This window comes from Eschrichtius robustus, chromosome 9 (assembly GCF_028021215.1).
Source record: "Eschrichtius robustus isolate mEscRob2 chromosome 9, mEscRob2.pri, whole genome shotgun sequence".
Taxonomy (NCBI): Eukaryota; Metazoa; Chordata; class Mammalia; order Artiodactyla; family Eschrichtiidae; genus Eschrichtius; species Eschrichtius robustus.
The window spans coordinates 17,611,494-17,628,263 of NC_090832.1; the positions used below are offsets into that span (position 1 = coordinate 17,611,494).

The 16,770-nt window shown below is 41.5% G+C and overlaps 1 protein-coding gene across 2 annotated transcripts in view; it reads right to left on the minus strand.

Annotated features, from left to right (window-relative positions):
* The window catches only part of SASH1 (SAM and SH3 domain containing 1), a 695,913-nt gene that overhangs the window by 244,839 nt on the left and 434,304 nt on the right, over positions 1-16,770 (minus strand). Inside the window, exon 1 of one of the 2 annotated variants that reach the window (XM_068550748.1) lies at positions 6,507-6,577. The exons of the other annotated variant lie outside the window; for it this stretch is intronic. Coding sequence (XP_068406849.1) covers positions 6,507-6,527 — 21 coding nt within the window. The 5' untranslated portion in view covers positions 6,528-6,577. Of the gene's footprint in view, positions 1-6,506; positions 6,578-16,770 lie in introns of those variants that run through there. 2 annotated transcript variants of the gene reach the window in all.

Below are 16,770 nucleotides of genomic sequence, written 5' to 3' on the forward strand. Positions count from 1 at the left end.
TTAAAATTCAAATTCTGTTTGAGAATCTGGACTTCATTTTAGTGTCCTGTGTTTTCTTGGCATTTTGGAGCAGTGTGATGATTTAAAAAAATTAGTTCCTTGAAGGGCACATCTAACTTAATTCTGTATTTCTGTTAGGTATTGCTTGAACTTGCACGATTTTTAAAAAACCATGGGATTGTTTTGGACACTTGAAAGTGCCTTTTTCTATTTGACCTATTTTTGAATAGTTAAGCTCTTTGTACTCAGTTTATGTAAAGCCTTTTATTCAGAATTTAAATTAAATTAAAACTTAATTTAATTTAATGATGTTTATTTCCAGGACACCTGAATGGTTGTAAAAATGCTCCACAGGTGACTGATGTTACATAAGATACTCTCCTGCCAGGCTGTAATGAGTAAAAAATGAAGACAGACACCTAGGCAACCCATTTACTACCCCGTTCCTCTTTTCCTCCTTTCTCTCCCACCACTGCTGGCCAAGGAGGAGGTGGGGCTCCTCCTGGCTCCCTATTTTTGCCAAATGCTATGTTTCCTGATCTCATGAGTCAAAGGAAAGAACTCAGGTGGGTCACAGAGTGGTTGTATTGGAGGCAGGCAAAACTTCTGGCAACTTCTCCAGCAAGCTCACCTACCTATTCATCCAAAAACTATGCCCTAAAACATCAGTGGGGCATGTGAAAGGCTTAAAATAGGAATGACTAAAACAGCTAGGGAGATAGAAAACCTTGTAGCATTTGCAGTTACCTTATTAATTGTAGAAATGCTTCTAATAATTCAAACAGGTAGCAAAAGGGAGAATTACATTCTTTCTGCCTGCCTAACACATTCTTGGATCAGAATTTGTGAAATTTGTTAACTAGTTGAATGTGTCCCTATTTTTGGTAGGAGAAAATGGAATCAAATTGCTCAGAGCAATTTGAGGGAGAGGTAAGAGCTCAGCGTTAGGCGTATGAGTAATGGAATGACTTTAAAACATGGACCTGTCAAACTCAATCTAGGAAGCATAAACAGAATGCTCACAAACTGTATACTTTGTTACTTTTTTAATAGGTCAAAAATAGATGATTCTTTAAAAAAAAAAAAAGACAGCACAACTGTATCTATTTTCATATTTGGAAAACTACTGGGGTGTCAACCTAATTTCAGAAAGAATTTTTTTTAGAATTCCCTGGACATCATCTGGAATAAAGATGATGTCCTTCCGACACTGCAGTGCTATGTGGGTGGCTAAGCTCATCTGACCCTCACCCCCTGTGGGTCCCCAGAGAATCCGATCAGTGTCCCTGAGGCTGACTTACTGGTCCGGGCATAATCAACTAAATGTCCTTCCATGCTATAAAATTCTACCATTCTAACTTTTCAGGCATTAAAGTTATATTTTGAAAAGTATATCCATAGGGATGGTCATCACCAAAGTGGACTTCACAACGTTGCTGACCGTGACAGCTGAATCGGCCACCTAATGGTGCGAGGAGCCACATCAGCTGCAGGTACATTCTTTTTTTTTTTAGATTTATTTATTTATTTTTGGCTGCTTTGGGTCTTCGTTGTTGGGTCTTTGTTGCTGCGCACGAGCTTTCTCTAGGTGCGGCGAGCGGGGTCTACTCTGCATTGCGGTGAGTGGGCTTCACATTGTGGTGGCTTCTCTTGTTGTGAAGCACGGGCTGTAGGTGCGCGGGCTTCAGTAGTTGTGGCACGAGGGCTCAGTAGTTGTGGCACACGGGCTCAGTAGTTGTGGCTCACGGGCTCTAGAGCGCAGGCTCAGTAGTTGTGGCGCATGGGATTAGTTACTCCGCGGCACGTGGGATCTTCCCGGACAAGGGCTCGAACCCGTGTCCCCTGCATTGGCAGGCGGAGTCTTAACCACTGTGCCACCAGGGAAGTCCCTGCAGGTACATTCTTGCGTGAAGTGTGCAGGCTCTGGGACCAGACTGCCTGGGTTCGAGCAGTGGCTCCCATACAACCCAGTGTGTTGTCTTTCCTTATCAGTAAAATAAGGATTGTATGTACCTACCTCACAGGGTTGTTGCGAGGATAAAATGAGCTAATATGGGTAAAGAGCTAAGAACAGTGCCCGGCACCTGATAAGTGGTACATTAAATGTTAGTTAGGAATGTATTTCTATCATTTTTATTTATGTGAACTATCTGAAATTACACAAGGCGCTTTTTGGTTACCAATGCACAGGAGTGCATTCGTAGGTATGGCAAATGAACAGTTGCTCCTGTTATTGGGATTGATGTATATATACACTAATATGTATAAAATGGATAACTAGTAAGAACCTGCTGTATAAAAAAATTTAAAACAAAAAACCCAAAAAACCCACAATTGCCCCTTTTAGAATCCCGGAATGCAATTTCCCAGCAATGCAAGTCCTCATCTCTTCCTTTCACTTTGCAGCCACCGCCACCAAACAGCTTTCTCCTCATCCCCTCGCTCTTTTCTTTGCATGTACGTACAATGTTCCTTCTTCCTCCATCATAGCCTACTTAATTCTGCTTTGGGAAATTTTTTTCCCAGTACTTAACTCACAAATCCCCTGAACCTTCTTCTTCTTTTCTGTCACACTTTCAAGTTTATTTTATTTTTAATCACCCAAGCGATATGGGAAGTGGCTGGTAAAAGCTAGAATCATGCTATTGACAGGCTGCATCAAAATGAAGGGGGGAAGTTGCAAAAGGAGAGTGTCCAAGGCTGGAAGGAAGGGGCCCAGATTCCTCCTGGTTTCAAAGTTCTATGTCTGTTGGGCTTCCCTGGTGGCGCAGTGGTTGAGAATCTGCCTGCCAATGCAGGGGACACGGGTTCGAGCCCTGGTCTGGGAAGATCCCACATGCCACGGAGCAGCTGGGCCCGTGAGCCACAATTACTGAGCCTGCGCGTCTGGAGCCTGTGCTCCGCAACAAGAGAGGCCGCGATGGTGGGAGGCCCGCGCACCGCGATGAAGAGTGGTCCCCACTTGCCGCAACTAGAGAAAGCCCTCGCACGGAAACGAAGACTCAACACAGTCATAAATAAATAAATAAATAAATAAAAGAACATGAATTTCTTTAAAAAAAAAAAAAAAAAGTTCTATGTCTGCCATCTCAGATTTAGATCCATATTTTATGACCACTTACCTTCTACCTCATATGGGTTAAGCACTAGACTAGAGCTTAGAGATGGATTACCATTTGATGCTCATGGTAACTCCTTGAAGGTAGATATTACCCCCATCTTACAGATGAAGAAAAGCAAAAATAGACAGGTAAATAACTTACCCAAGATCACATAACTGGAAAGTAGAGAACTAGAGTTAGAACCCATACATTCTTATTCCAAGCTCCATTCTCTTCCCACTATTCATAATCCCTCCCTTACATAGCCGTAGAAGTAAAATAATAACGGTCAAATTTCATCAATATCATGCCCTTGAAACTAAAAGTTCCATTCAGAATTCCACAGAAGTTTCTATATAGCTCTTCATCCTCCTCTAAATAAATGAACTTTTTATCCAGCGCTCACTTCATCCATCCATCCATTCATCCATCTATCCTTTTATTAATTATTTACTATTAATATATTCCAGGGTTGTAATAAGTCCTGAAGAAATCCCTATCTTTAAGGAGTTCTCAGTCTAGGGAAGGGGACCACGTGTAAATAAAAATTTGCAATATAATGTGGTGAATGTTAATACATAGTGGTACTTATAAAGTTTTAGAGAAATGCAGGAGAGGTGGGGAGGGGAATTTCTAACTTTTCCTAGGGGCAACTTTTAAAACTAGGATCTCTGGTACTTTAGAAGGTCAGTGAAGGAACCACTTGAACTTGTGCAAAGTTTTCTCAGAAGGGTTTATGTCCAAGGGAGGAGAGAAGTGAGAGTTTGACTGGGGCATCACAGAAGAGTTTTAACTGCGTTAGTGTTTGAGCTGATCAAGAGTTTGCCAGGAACCAGAAGAGGAGGAGGATATTCCAGGCAAAAGAAACCACAAATGGAAAAGTACATGCAAATAATTTGCTAGGACTCCTACCTAGAGTACCATTCAAAGGAGTAACAGGAGACTAAGCACCTAGGATAGGTGGTTAGGGTTTGGATAAAGAAAGGAATGGTATGCAAGGCCAATAATTAATTCTCAAGGATATTAAAAATGCTCTCAAAAGCATTATTACAGTTCATTGTAAAATTGATTCTTCAATGCTGTTAACCAAAATGATAGAAGTTCTTTCTGTCCATTTCCAGAAAGTTGCAACAGATTCTCTATATTTTGGGATAAATTTGCATTCAGGAGTTGAGCTGGGAGCCTAACCTTGTTTCTGGGGGATAATGTGTTCTGAATTCCAAACAATGGTTTACAAAACTCTGGAGAGCCATGAGGCTGTGACTTGGCATATAGTGGCACAGCCTTAGAGACAGGCCTGATGTTCAAACACAGGGCAGGGAAAGAAGATATGGTCCCAAATGAAGACTTGCTTGTTACTCTAAAAGGGGCAAGAGAGCTTTTTGGAGGTGAGGTTTACTTGAGGTAATAGAGGTTAAATTTCTTTTCTTTTTTTTTGGCTGTGCTGTGAGGCTTTTGGGATCTTAGATCTTAGGTCCCTGACAAGGGATTGAAGCCGAGCTCTCGGTAGCGAAAGCATGGAGTCCTAATCACTGAACCACCAGAGAACTCCCTAGAAGTTAAATTTCTGACATGGGTTTCACCCTGAAGTCTCTGCAACACTACTTTTATTTTCTTCCCAAACTTCCGGGGTTGAGATTAAGTAAGTTAGTGAAATTAAGATACATATAAATATAGCTATATCTCTATATAAATATCTATATATCTATAATCATCTGCCAGAGAGGAAGCTGGTCTGAACTGGAACTGTTTCTATAGATTTCAAGGCTCATTCGCCAGTCTCCTCAGCTAGGACAGAAGCGATGTTTCTAAGCCTGAGAATTCCCCCTTCTGTCTGAGTCGATCAATACATCTTTTTGCATCCTCCAGCACAAAAACCCAAATGTGCTTCCTTTTCTAAAAGGGAGCCTCTGTCTCGCTGGGATTAAGAGGGCATAGTCCCATGGCACAGTTTGCACTCAATTTTTGGCATCTGAAAAACCTTCCCCCTTTCAAGAACTGTGGGCAACCAGTCAAGAGGGAACAGTACATTGGCATTTGGACTGAAAATCTTACCTGCCAATTGGGCTGCTCTTAATGTATTTTTTTCTGAAACCGGGGGAAGCGCATGTAACAGGAACAGGCTTTGTGCTATCGGAACATTTTTGATGAGCACATCTGCACGGAGTTGAAGGGGAAGCCGGCCAGCTGTGTTTGTTCACTTTCTCCTGTACCAGCTTTCCTCGGACTCCTGAACACTCTCGTAGGGCAACTGTTACCTCTCAAGACTCATATTTCATCTCTTTACTTTATTAATACCATAACCGCGGAATCACACATTTTATATGTAGTTGCTCTGACTGACACTCTAGCACGTTTCTCTCAATTACTCGTCACCTTCTATGCTTTAGTTCTGGTGTCTATCTTGCCAAGAAGGTGAGTGGAAATTGACCCAAAGAGAGGTTCACTAGCTTCATGTGTTCAAACTGATACTTCTTCCAGGGTTCCCTTCCACAATGCTATTTTCATTCAACAAGTATTTATTGGCTATCAGCTGTACCAGGCACTGTCCTCAGCTTCTCAGAGAAAAGGGTGAGCAGAATAGGCTTCTGGAAGTAACCCGAGAGGCCTCCACTCACCAAAGCCCAGTCCAGAGCCGGAGAAGGAGCCAGAAGGGCCTCCGGAGCCAGGCTGGGGCGGGGGATTATGGGGGTGGAGTGGCGGAGGGCAGCTCAGCATCCATGCCTCAAGCTGCGGGGTACTCAGACCCTTGTTCATAACCACTGCTGCTTTCTTTTTCCTTTAATCATTTTTGATGAACAAATCTAATCTCCATTTTAATTTAGAAGAAAAAGAACCTCACATTCTATAATAGAAATTTTTCCACAGAAAAAGAAGGAAAAAAGTTGTTCAGCCAGCTGAGAAGAAGACTTCAGTAGGATATTAAATGCTAAATAGTTAATCAGATGGCCCCGGTCCCCTGAGGCTTGGAATATGAAGTTCAGAGTTCCATCCTTCATTCCTGGCATGTGTGGAAATATTTTAAAATAATTTCATAGATAAGCTGAGGGTGGAAAAGCTCTCGCTTTTTAACAGTAAAAACTTTTCTTGGCTTCCAGAACCGTTTTAGAGTCTAGGGGGGGAGAATTTTATATAAATATCTACATAATTTTTGAATATATCTTATATAAATGATAAGTCACAAAAACGCAAAACCTGGCAGAGAAATTTCTGGACAGGGGAGGCTTCCGAGCCTCTCGGAATTCTGATCGATTCACTGGTGGCACTGAAAAGCCCACAGACTGACAGTTACTTTATACCTGTTAGCTGTTACAGTCCCCTCCCGAATACTCCTGCCCGCAGGTCAGAAGGACATTTCCTTACAGAAAAACAGTCTTAAAGTTTGAAAACAGACAGCCTACATACCCTGCCGTCTTGGTCCTCCATGAAGGGAGCTGCCGTGTCGCTATCAGGCCATACGTTCGAACGTTCTCCAACTTCCTTTCTGACTCAGATCGAATGAATTCGCAGCGCTGATGTAAGGCTCTTAATGGCAATCTGTTTTCAATTCAGGGCAGATGCGGGACACTCTTGTAGCTCTAGGGATTATCAACTTTAAAACAAATCGCCTTCAGGATGATAAGTCAAGAGGCAGTAACTGCTTCCTGAGGCCTCCTTGGGGTTCCTTCCAAATGCTTAACATATAACACAAGAACTATGGCTCAAAAGCAGGTTTTGCTCCTGAGGTTCCCAGGCTTGAGAACGAGGCTTGCAAATACTCCTCAGAAACAAAGCTTGTAAATACATCTCAGAGTGATTAACTAGAAATTCAGATATTTTAGTAACATGCCAAAGTGATCAAAATGTTCCTGCCCCCCTTCCCCACCAATCTGTCTTAGCACTATGTTTAGTCCATGGAGTAGAGTTTTTCCACAAATTGAAATTGAATTGTTCTGGTTCAGAGTTTTCTTGGCTCAAAGAAAGGAAGGGGAGGGCTATTCCAAGACTTCCACAGAGAAACATCCAGAAATCAATTTAACAAGATAAGTTTAATGTTCTAGAATTAGTGTTCTCGTGGCATGAACTGCCTACAACTCGCAGCACCCTCTGTTCGGAGACCATTCTGCAGGGTTGGCTCATTCGCCAGGATTTAAGACTAAAAAAAACCCATAGCTGGTGCTTAGTATAGTTTAACCCCATTTAATAAACCTGAAAAGAGGTTTAAAAAAACCCTACCAACCTGCAAGAAATCTGAAGGAAAAATTTTAAGATTTTTAAACAAAACTTTCCCCATAAATCACACACAGATAAGTTTAGGTATAAGTAACACTTAGTGAAGAGTCAGAAAATAGTCACAGTAAATTATATATTTAGAAAACACAGTCTATTCTTTAAAATTAATGAGTGTGACATAATGAAGCTACGTGGCAAAGCATTAAGTCACCCACCAATGAACACTATGGTTACAGTTTCTCTTACCTTCATGGGGAGAGAGAGATTAAACTTCCACTAGCTTACACATGTACTAAATAACCATGAAGCAGCATTACACGAGGGTGTTAAGAATTCTGGATGGGACACAAAGGGACCTGTCCCCAGGTTTCTTTAACTCAGTGGCTGTGGACAAGCCACTGCCCAGGCCACAGTTCCATTTGTAAAGTGGCTGAATTAGGTGGTCTCTAAAATCCAAACCTCACATATCAGTTATGATGCATTCATCAAGACTTGGTAGAGAAGAGAGGGTAAGGGGCTCTTCTTTCTTTTGTTTTCAAGAATAATCACTAAATGCCACTAGGTGGACATCTCAGACAAAAGTTTTTTCCACCTTGAAGCATATATTTATAAGTATGGCCGCAAGGCAGGTTTTAGCTGAAAAGTCGGATCTGAAGGGTAAAGAAAGCTACTACCTTATCCAAATCAGACACCTAGATTTTTTTTTTTTTTTTTTTTTTTTTGGTTTCATGGGCTTCTGGGGAAACAGTTAGCTAAGGCATACTCCAGAATTCTCATCCTGCTCATGGGCATCCGTAATGTACTTACTTAGCAAATTTATTAGGATTAGTTAATTTTTTTTTTTTCAATTAAATGAAGTAAGGAAAGTCAGACGTCAGTGAGCAGTGGGTAATTTTGGTAGGTAGGGTTAAGGCAGGGGATACCTGGTATGGAGGACGGAGAGTGTGATGTGGTGAAAAAAGCAGGGAATTATGAGTCTAGTTCCAGGGCTACTACTGCTACTACTTAGCCTTGAGGCCTTGGCCACCTGACTTCTGTTTTCTAGGTGTCCATTTCCTCATCTCTACAAGGAAGGCATTGGTCTCTCCATCCTCTTAGTTGCCCAATAATCAAAAAAGAAATTCTACCCCATAGGATGTAGGTTTTATTTTAGAGTTTGACTCTCAGAAGCACTGAAGCCAAGACTATAAACTCAGTGTACATCTGATAACAACTGGAGATCAGGCAGAGATCCACAGTTAACCTGTGATACGATCTTTTTCGCAACTGTGGGAGATCTCCACTTACCTGCAGAAAAGAGCTCAGATATACCAGTAAAGTCCTGTTACATAACATCATAATAATAAACGTTTCCTTTCCACAAACTTGTTTACATTTCTCAGCTATAATTTGATAATATATGAACATTTAAAAAATCATGTATAATACTGGCATTGTGGGTTGAACTGTGTGTCCCACCTCCCAAATTCATAAGGTGAGGCCTAACCCCAGTACCTCAGAATATGATCTTATTTGGAGATAGGGTCTTTACAGAGGTAACTTAATCAAAATGAGGTCATTGGGGTGGGCATGAATTCAATGTGACTGGTGTCCTTATAAAACGGGGAAACTTGGACACAGAGACACGCTTATAGGGAGAATGCCATGTGAACAAGAAGACAGCAATCTACAAGCCAAGGAGAGAGGCCTGGAACAGAGCCTTCCTTCACAGCCCTCAGAAGGAACCAACCCTGCCAAAATCTTGTTTCTGGACTTCTGGCCTCCAGAACTATGAGACAATAAATTGCTGTTGTTTAAACCACCCAATCTGTGATACTACTCTGTTACAGCAGACCAAGCAGACTAACAACTGGCATCCTCTGAACGATAACTGTGCATTATCTTGCATCCTACTATGTGCCAAACACTCACATAAACAAATCAAGGTACTCTAGGGTTTAAGACTGTGAGAGCTGGAAGAAACGAGCATTGAGACTGGGTTGACAGTGTACAAAGCCCATCAGCAGCATTATATTTGTAGTTCTAAAGATGCCTTCTCGCCCCCTCCATTCCAACACACAATATAACACGACTGATTCAACAAAGCACACAGAATACAAAAAAATATAAAAACTTAAAGAAGCCCAGTGATGGGGAGGGCGCTCACCTGGGAACACCCATGGCTCTGTTTTTATTCAAGGTACCGTGTGCTGACTCAGCACAGGAGTTGGGGTCAGCTCTGTTACTCCACCAGCTCCTCCACAGGGCATGCCAATCCAAGCATTTACAATACACACTCTTATTAATCATAAGAACTTTTTCCCAAATCAGAACAGATGAAGAAATAATGTGTTACTATTTCGTATCACAAAAAGTTAGGCTACACTGATTGTCTCTATTAAGGCACTTTATGAAAAATAAAGGGAAATGCGAAGAAATGGGCATAGTGAATGCACATTAAAACAAGCATTATTACGTAGAGCAAGTTGATATAGTTTCCAAAGATAAAATTCAGACCAGATCCAGCACCATTATTCTCAAATGCCTTATCTAGCAAAATTTGGAAGTGAGTAAGTTTTATAAAACCATTATGAAGGAAATGCAAATACTCTGAACCTATAAATTAATTAAAATCAATCTCCATTATCTTTTGTCTTAACAAGCTCAGAATTAAACATAGTCTCTATTCAATAGTGACAGTACTTATGGCTCAAGTAAAGTTGAGACAAAGGCAGGACTCCAACAGTGCAGGAACTAGGAAGGAGGAAAGTTTTACAGTGAATTACCTAGGCCAGGCAAGTGGATGTGGCCCCAGAGGAAGTGGGAAGATTCTGCAAGATGTAACTTTTCACGGCAATGTTAGAATGTTCAGGGGGAACTGACAGACCAGTGATTCTGGCAGAGTTTGATGCTTTCAAAACAGTGAGGAGGAGTGGAATTATCTGTTGCAATGCACAATTAGCATTGAGCTGAGTTTTGCAACTTGAATATCAGCAGTTAACATTTTCCCTTCAGGTTTGTCATAGTAACTTGTCAGGATGTTATTTACATTAAACCTGATCTGCCTCACTTTCCCATGAGAGCTAAAAGTAATAACTTAGGCTTTACAGAGCTGTACAATATATATCTTTTGTAGGGGAAAAATTTTTAGTTACGACTGTCCCATTCCCATGGGCCACACCAAAACTTGAGTTTATTATTTTATTTCACAATATTCAAATGAAGTCAGTGACTCTCACCCCTGTCTGCACATTAGAATCAACCAGAAGCTTCTAAAAATCCAGATACCTAGGCCACAGCCCAGACCAATAAAGTCAAAATCTCTAGGCATGGACCCAGGCTCAGTACTATTTTTTTCCTCCCCAAGTGATTCCAGTGTCCATCCGAGTCAGGGAATAAAATATTTCTTTCTTAAATGAAAGAATTCTTCTTTTGATGCATTTCTTGGCATTCCAAATTGTTTGATCAAGTAAAGTTTCAAAACATTGAAAATCTTATCCATCGGTCAAGATTTCCTGAACTAGAAAGGGACTGGTGATGATTCTTGCACAAAGAGAAATAGCTAACAGTTGTGTTATTTATTGTTCACATAGTTGGTTAACACACTTTTGCCTTCCATTCATAGGATTCATAAAGTTTCATGTGGTTTAGAGATGAATCAAGGTGAAGATTTTATTTTTTATTTTTTTGGCCACGTCACGCGGCGTGTGGGATCCCAGTTCCCTGACCAGGGATGGAACCCCTGCAGTGGAAGCATGGAGTCTTAACTACTGGACTGCCAGGGAAGTCCGAAGTGTGAAGATGTTAGATGATATCCCTTCTAACCCTCAGACTATGATTCAACACAGTATTTCTCATAATTGTCTGCAGAGAAGAGGCAGCTAGAGGTGCTTGTTGAAAATACAGACTCCCAGTTCGTTCTTTGGAGGGTTGATTCTGTAGTTATGGTGGGTCTCTGGGGCTCCTTATCACCAGGCAAGCTTGAGAAATATTTTATTCCCTGACTTGGGTGGACATTGGAATCACATAGGGGGGAAAAAAAGAGTACTGAGCCTGGGTCCACTCCTAGAGATTCTGACTTTATTGGTCTGGGCTGTGGCCTGGGTATCTGGATTTTTAGAAGCTTCTGGTTGATTTTAATGTGCAGACAGGGGTAAGAATCACTGACTTCATTGAAACGATAGTCATTTAAGTGAAACAGGTGTGAAAGCAATGTCTACCATTCCCATTAAGATATTCAATGTGCTTTTACATACATGTGCCTCATTTGAATCCTTGACAATCTGCTGAGGTGGGAAGAGTGGGCATTCTCTTTCTTTTACAGATAAGCAAACCAAAACTCGGAGAGGTGAAGTGGCATGATCGAGGTACCACTAGAAGTAGAATTATGGAATTGGTGACATCTGTCTTATGGATTCTACTACCTTGCCTATGTTTCCTTACTCCTTACTAGCTCACTAGCTGTCCCAGCCTCCCTTTAAAAACAAAACAACACTTTTGGTTGCCTAGAGCGTCTCTTACATCAGAATTGTTATTAATAATAATACTAATAACAACCACATCAGCAGCTAACATTGGGTCCTTTCTATACATTGTGCTAAGTGCTCTGCATGCATTATCCAATTGTCTCAAAGACTCTGTAAGGTGGGTTATCATTCCCATTTTACAGGTGAGGAAACTGAGGCTTAGCGAGTAAGTAACTTGCCAACGGTCACATTCTTATGCAGCACTCTTCTTATTTCATCTAAATCTCTTCCTATTTTCCTTGCAGCCAACCAAATTTCAGCAAGCGGCAGAGAGAAAAGGATCTGATAAAGTAATTCAGAGAAAGCTATTATGGACAATTACAGCTTTCCTGAATCATATTGCCACTTCTAACGTGGAGATCAGATCTTTTTTTTTTTTTTTTTTTTTTTTTGAGATCAGATCTTTTAAGAAACGTCTAGAGCCAGCCATTCAAAAACGTGAGTATCCAGCACTTGAAGAGTTCATCTGGAGAATCACGGGTCGTTAATTCCTAACTACCTGCTTTGTCTATGCCTGGGTTAACCCTGTCTTCCCAGAGACAGTCCATAATACACTGACTTGGCATCTGAAGGCTTGAGCCTGAGTCCCAAATGCTTGTTATTCGCTGTGGGGTCTTGAGCCAGTCATATCCAGGATGTGGCTTAATGCTCTGAGAGAATCAGACCCAGTTGGAAAATTAATCAATATTCTCATCTTTCCTTTTCTAAGGTTTCCAAAGTACTGAACTTATTTTTTTTCCCTGGCTCTGTCTGTTGTCACTGTTGTTCCTGTAACCATTTTTACTGTTACTATATAAATGAGATATACTGTACTAGATACTATACAATAAAATGAAATATATAGTATATTTTACCAGTAAATAAAGTGCCTAGCACAGTGCTTGGTAGAGTAAGCAAATATCCGAGACATCATCACTGTTGTCAGCATCGTTAAATGTATTATTTGTCCATCGTAATTAATCGCTGATAGTATAGAAAAATGTATAGAAATAGTAATAGGGGACAATGACTGAACATTTACTCCTTCACATGTACAGAACTTGTTTTTCTTATTTAAGTATCCAGAGCTCAAAGTAAACGAAGTCAAGGATCAGGTTCCTAAAAGTTCAAGAGGATGTGTCTTCTGTTTAGCTACAAAAACTCTTCCCAGAAATTAGGTACTATTTCATGATGCTGTGAAGAGGGAAAAAGATGTAAAAGAACAGAGTTTCTTTATCCCTCCAATTCTGAAGACTGTCATCTGGTGTGGGGGGCGGTCCTAGCTAACTTCCTGCGAAGTTATACTTATGTAAAGATTGAGGAGAAATTATTATTTTATGTATACTATGAAGAGAATAAGGCTACTGGGTCAACTGACAGAAGCTTAAACTATGCATCCTCTAATATATAAATCTCGATTTGTTCAACAAATATTAACTGAGCACTTACTCTCTGCTGCACATGGGAATACAATGACAAAGGTCCCTCTCACAAAACGTCCATTTTTAGGTGGCACACGGATAAGGGACAAGCACACAAACAGGCTAGTAAAACAATAACTGTGCTAAATTTCTAAAAAGAAACCATCAATGGGCTGAGATGGAGACTGTTGGGAGAGGTATCCTCTTCAGATAGAGCAGTCAGGAAGAGGTGACGTTCGAACTGGAAGAATATGAAGTCAGCTATTACGTGTGGGAAGAAAAACATTGCAGGCAGAGAGGTTCGTGAATGCAACGTCTCTGAGGTGGGGAACAATGCTTGCTGCAGTCGAGAAACTGGAAAAAGTCAAGTATAATTGGAGTGCGGAGAGCATGGGAGAAGGTATGACACCAAGCCGCAAGATGATCAGGGGCTGGGTCACCCAGCCCTCTGGGCCATGGTAAGGAGTATGGATTTATTTTAGGTCCAGTAGGAAGCCACTGAAGAATTGTAAGCAGAGAAGCAGCATGATCTGATTTGTGTCTCAATGTAATTCCTATTGTGTGTGGAGAAAGGACATTGAAGATAATGATGACCTTTCTCTTCCCAGCCAACGCTTGTTAGAAAAGCAGAAATTATCAAGTAATCTCCCTCTATTTTTAAAGCAATCTTCCTTCATATTTTTGGAGGAACAGTAGTTCTTCTACATTCTAAACAGGACAGAATTATAGAGGTAGAGGCCAAAAAGTTTTAACCTGTCTAGCTGAGGACAGGAATGCATTTCACAACACTTTTTGTCAAAATAAAAGATAACAGAGTAAATCACTTTCAAGTCCCTGTCAGTGATGTGCATGACTTTGGGTCTTTCCTTCATCAGAGAAAAGTGTTGGGTCGAGCACAGGCCCAGACCTGCTCTGCGTCCAACCCTCCTCTGTGTTCCTGAACTAACGCAGCCACACAGTTGCACATAAACAGAAGCTGGGAAGCACCGAAGACGGTATAACAGCAATGACGACCATAAACTGCCTCAAGGGGGATTAACCAAGATGGCGGAGTAGAAGGACGTGCTCTCACTCCCTCTTGCGAGAGCACCAGAATCACAACTGGCTGCTGGACAATCATTGACAGGAAGACCCTGGACTTCACCAAGGAGGATACCCCACGTCCAAGGACAGAGGAGAAGCCACAGTGAGACGGTAGGAGGGGCGCAATCAGAGTAAAATCAAATCCCATAACTGCTGGGTGGGTGGCTCACAGACTGGCGAACACTTATACCACAGAAGTCCACCCACTGGAGTGAAGGTTCTGAGCCCCACGTCAGGCTTCCCAACCAGGGGGTCCGGCTACGGGAGGAGGAATTCCTAGAGAATCAGACTTTGAAGCCTAGTGGGAATTGATTGCAGGACTTTGACAGGACTGGGGGAAACAGAGACCCCACTCTTGCAGGGCACACACAAAGTAATGTGTGCATCGGGACCCAGGGGAAGGAGCAGTGACCCTGGGGGAGACTGAACCAGACCTACCTGCTGGTGTTGGGGGGTCTCCTGCAGAGGCGAGTGGTGGCTCTGTTTCACCGTGGGGATAAGGACACTGGCAGCAGAGGTTCTGGGAAGTTCTCCTTGGCGCGAGCCCTCCCAGAGTCTGCCATTAACCCCACCAAAGAGCACGGGTAGGCTCCAGTGTTGGGTTGCCTCAGGCAAAACAACCAACAGGGAGGGAACCCAGCCCCACCCATCAACAGTCAAGTGGATTAAGGTTTTACTGAGCTCTGACCGCCACAGCAACAAGGAGGGAACCCAGCCCCACCCATCAACAGTCAAGTGGATTAAGGTTTTACTGAGCTCTGACCGCCACAGCAACAGTCAGCTCTACCCACCACCAGAGCCTCCCATCAAGCCTCTTAGATAGCCTCAACCACCAGAGGGCAGACAACAGAAGCAAGAAAAACTACAATCCTGCAGCCTGTGGACCAAAAACCACAGTTACAGAAAGATAGAGAAGATGAAAAGGCAGAGGGCTATGTACCAGATGAAGGAACAAGAAAAAACCCCAGAAAAACAACTAAATGAAGTGGAGATAGGCAACCTTCCAGAAAAAGAATTCAGAATAATGATAGTGAAGATGATCCAGGACCTCGGAATAAGAATGGAGGCAAAGATTGAGAAGATGCAAGAAATGATTAACAAAGACCTAGAAGAATTAAAGAACAAACAAACAGAGATGGCCAATACAATAACTGAAATGAAAACTACACTAGAAGGAATCAATAGCAGAATAACTGAGGCAGAAGAACGGATAAGTGACCTGGAAGACAGAATGGTGGAATTCACTGCTGCGGAACAGACTAAAGAAAAAAGAATGAAAAGAAATGAAGACAGCCTAAGAGACATCTGGGACAACATTAAACGCAACAACATTCGCATTATAGGGGTCCCAGAAGGACAAGAGAGAGAGAAAGGACCAGAGAAAATATTTGAAGAGATTATAGTCGAAAACTTCCCTAACATGGGAAAGGAAATAGCCACCCAAGTCCAGGAAGCGCAGAGAGTCCCATACAGAATAAACCCAAGGAGAAACACGCCGAGACACATAGTAATCAAAGTGGCAAAAATTAAAGACAAAGAAAAATTATTGAAAGCAGCAAGGGAAAAACGACAAATAACATACAAGGGAACTCCCATAAGGTTAACAGCTGATTTCTCAGCAGAAACTCTGCAAGCCAGAAGGGAGTGGCATGATATACTTAAAGTGATGGAAGGGAAGAACCTACAACCAAGATTACTCTACCCGGCAAGGATCTCATTTAGATTTGATGGAGAAATCAAAAGCTTTACAGACAAGCAAAAGCTACGAGAATTCAGCACCACCAAACCAGCTCTACAACAAATGCTAAAGGAACTTCTCTAAGTGGGAAACACAAGAGAAGAAAAGGACCTACAAAAACAAACCCAAAACAACTAAGAAAATGGTCATAGGAACATACATATCGATAATTACCTTAAACGTGAATGGATTAAATGCCCCAACCAAAAGACATAGACTGGCTGAATGGATACAAAAACAAGACCCATATATATGCTGTCTACAAGAGACCCACTTTAGACCTAGGGACACATACAGACTGAAAGTGAGGGGATGGAAAAAGATATTCCATGCAAATGGAAATCAAAAGAAAGCTGGAGTAGCTATACTCATATCCGATAAAATAGACTTTAAAATAAAGAATGTTACAAGAGACAAGGAAGGACACTACATAATGATCCAGGGATCAATCCAAGAAGAAGATATAACAATTATAAATATATATGCACCCAACATAGGAGCACCTCAATACATAAGGCAACTGCTAACAGCTATAAAAGAGGAAATCGACAGTAACACAATAATAGTGGGGGACTTTAACACTTCACTTACACCAATGGACAGATCATCCAAAATGAAAATAAATAAGGAAACAGAAGCTTTAAATGACACAATAGACCAGATAGATTTAATTGATATATATAGGACATTCCATCCAAAAACAGCAGATTACACGTTCTTCTCAAGTGCGC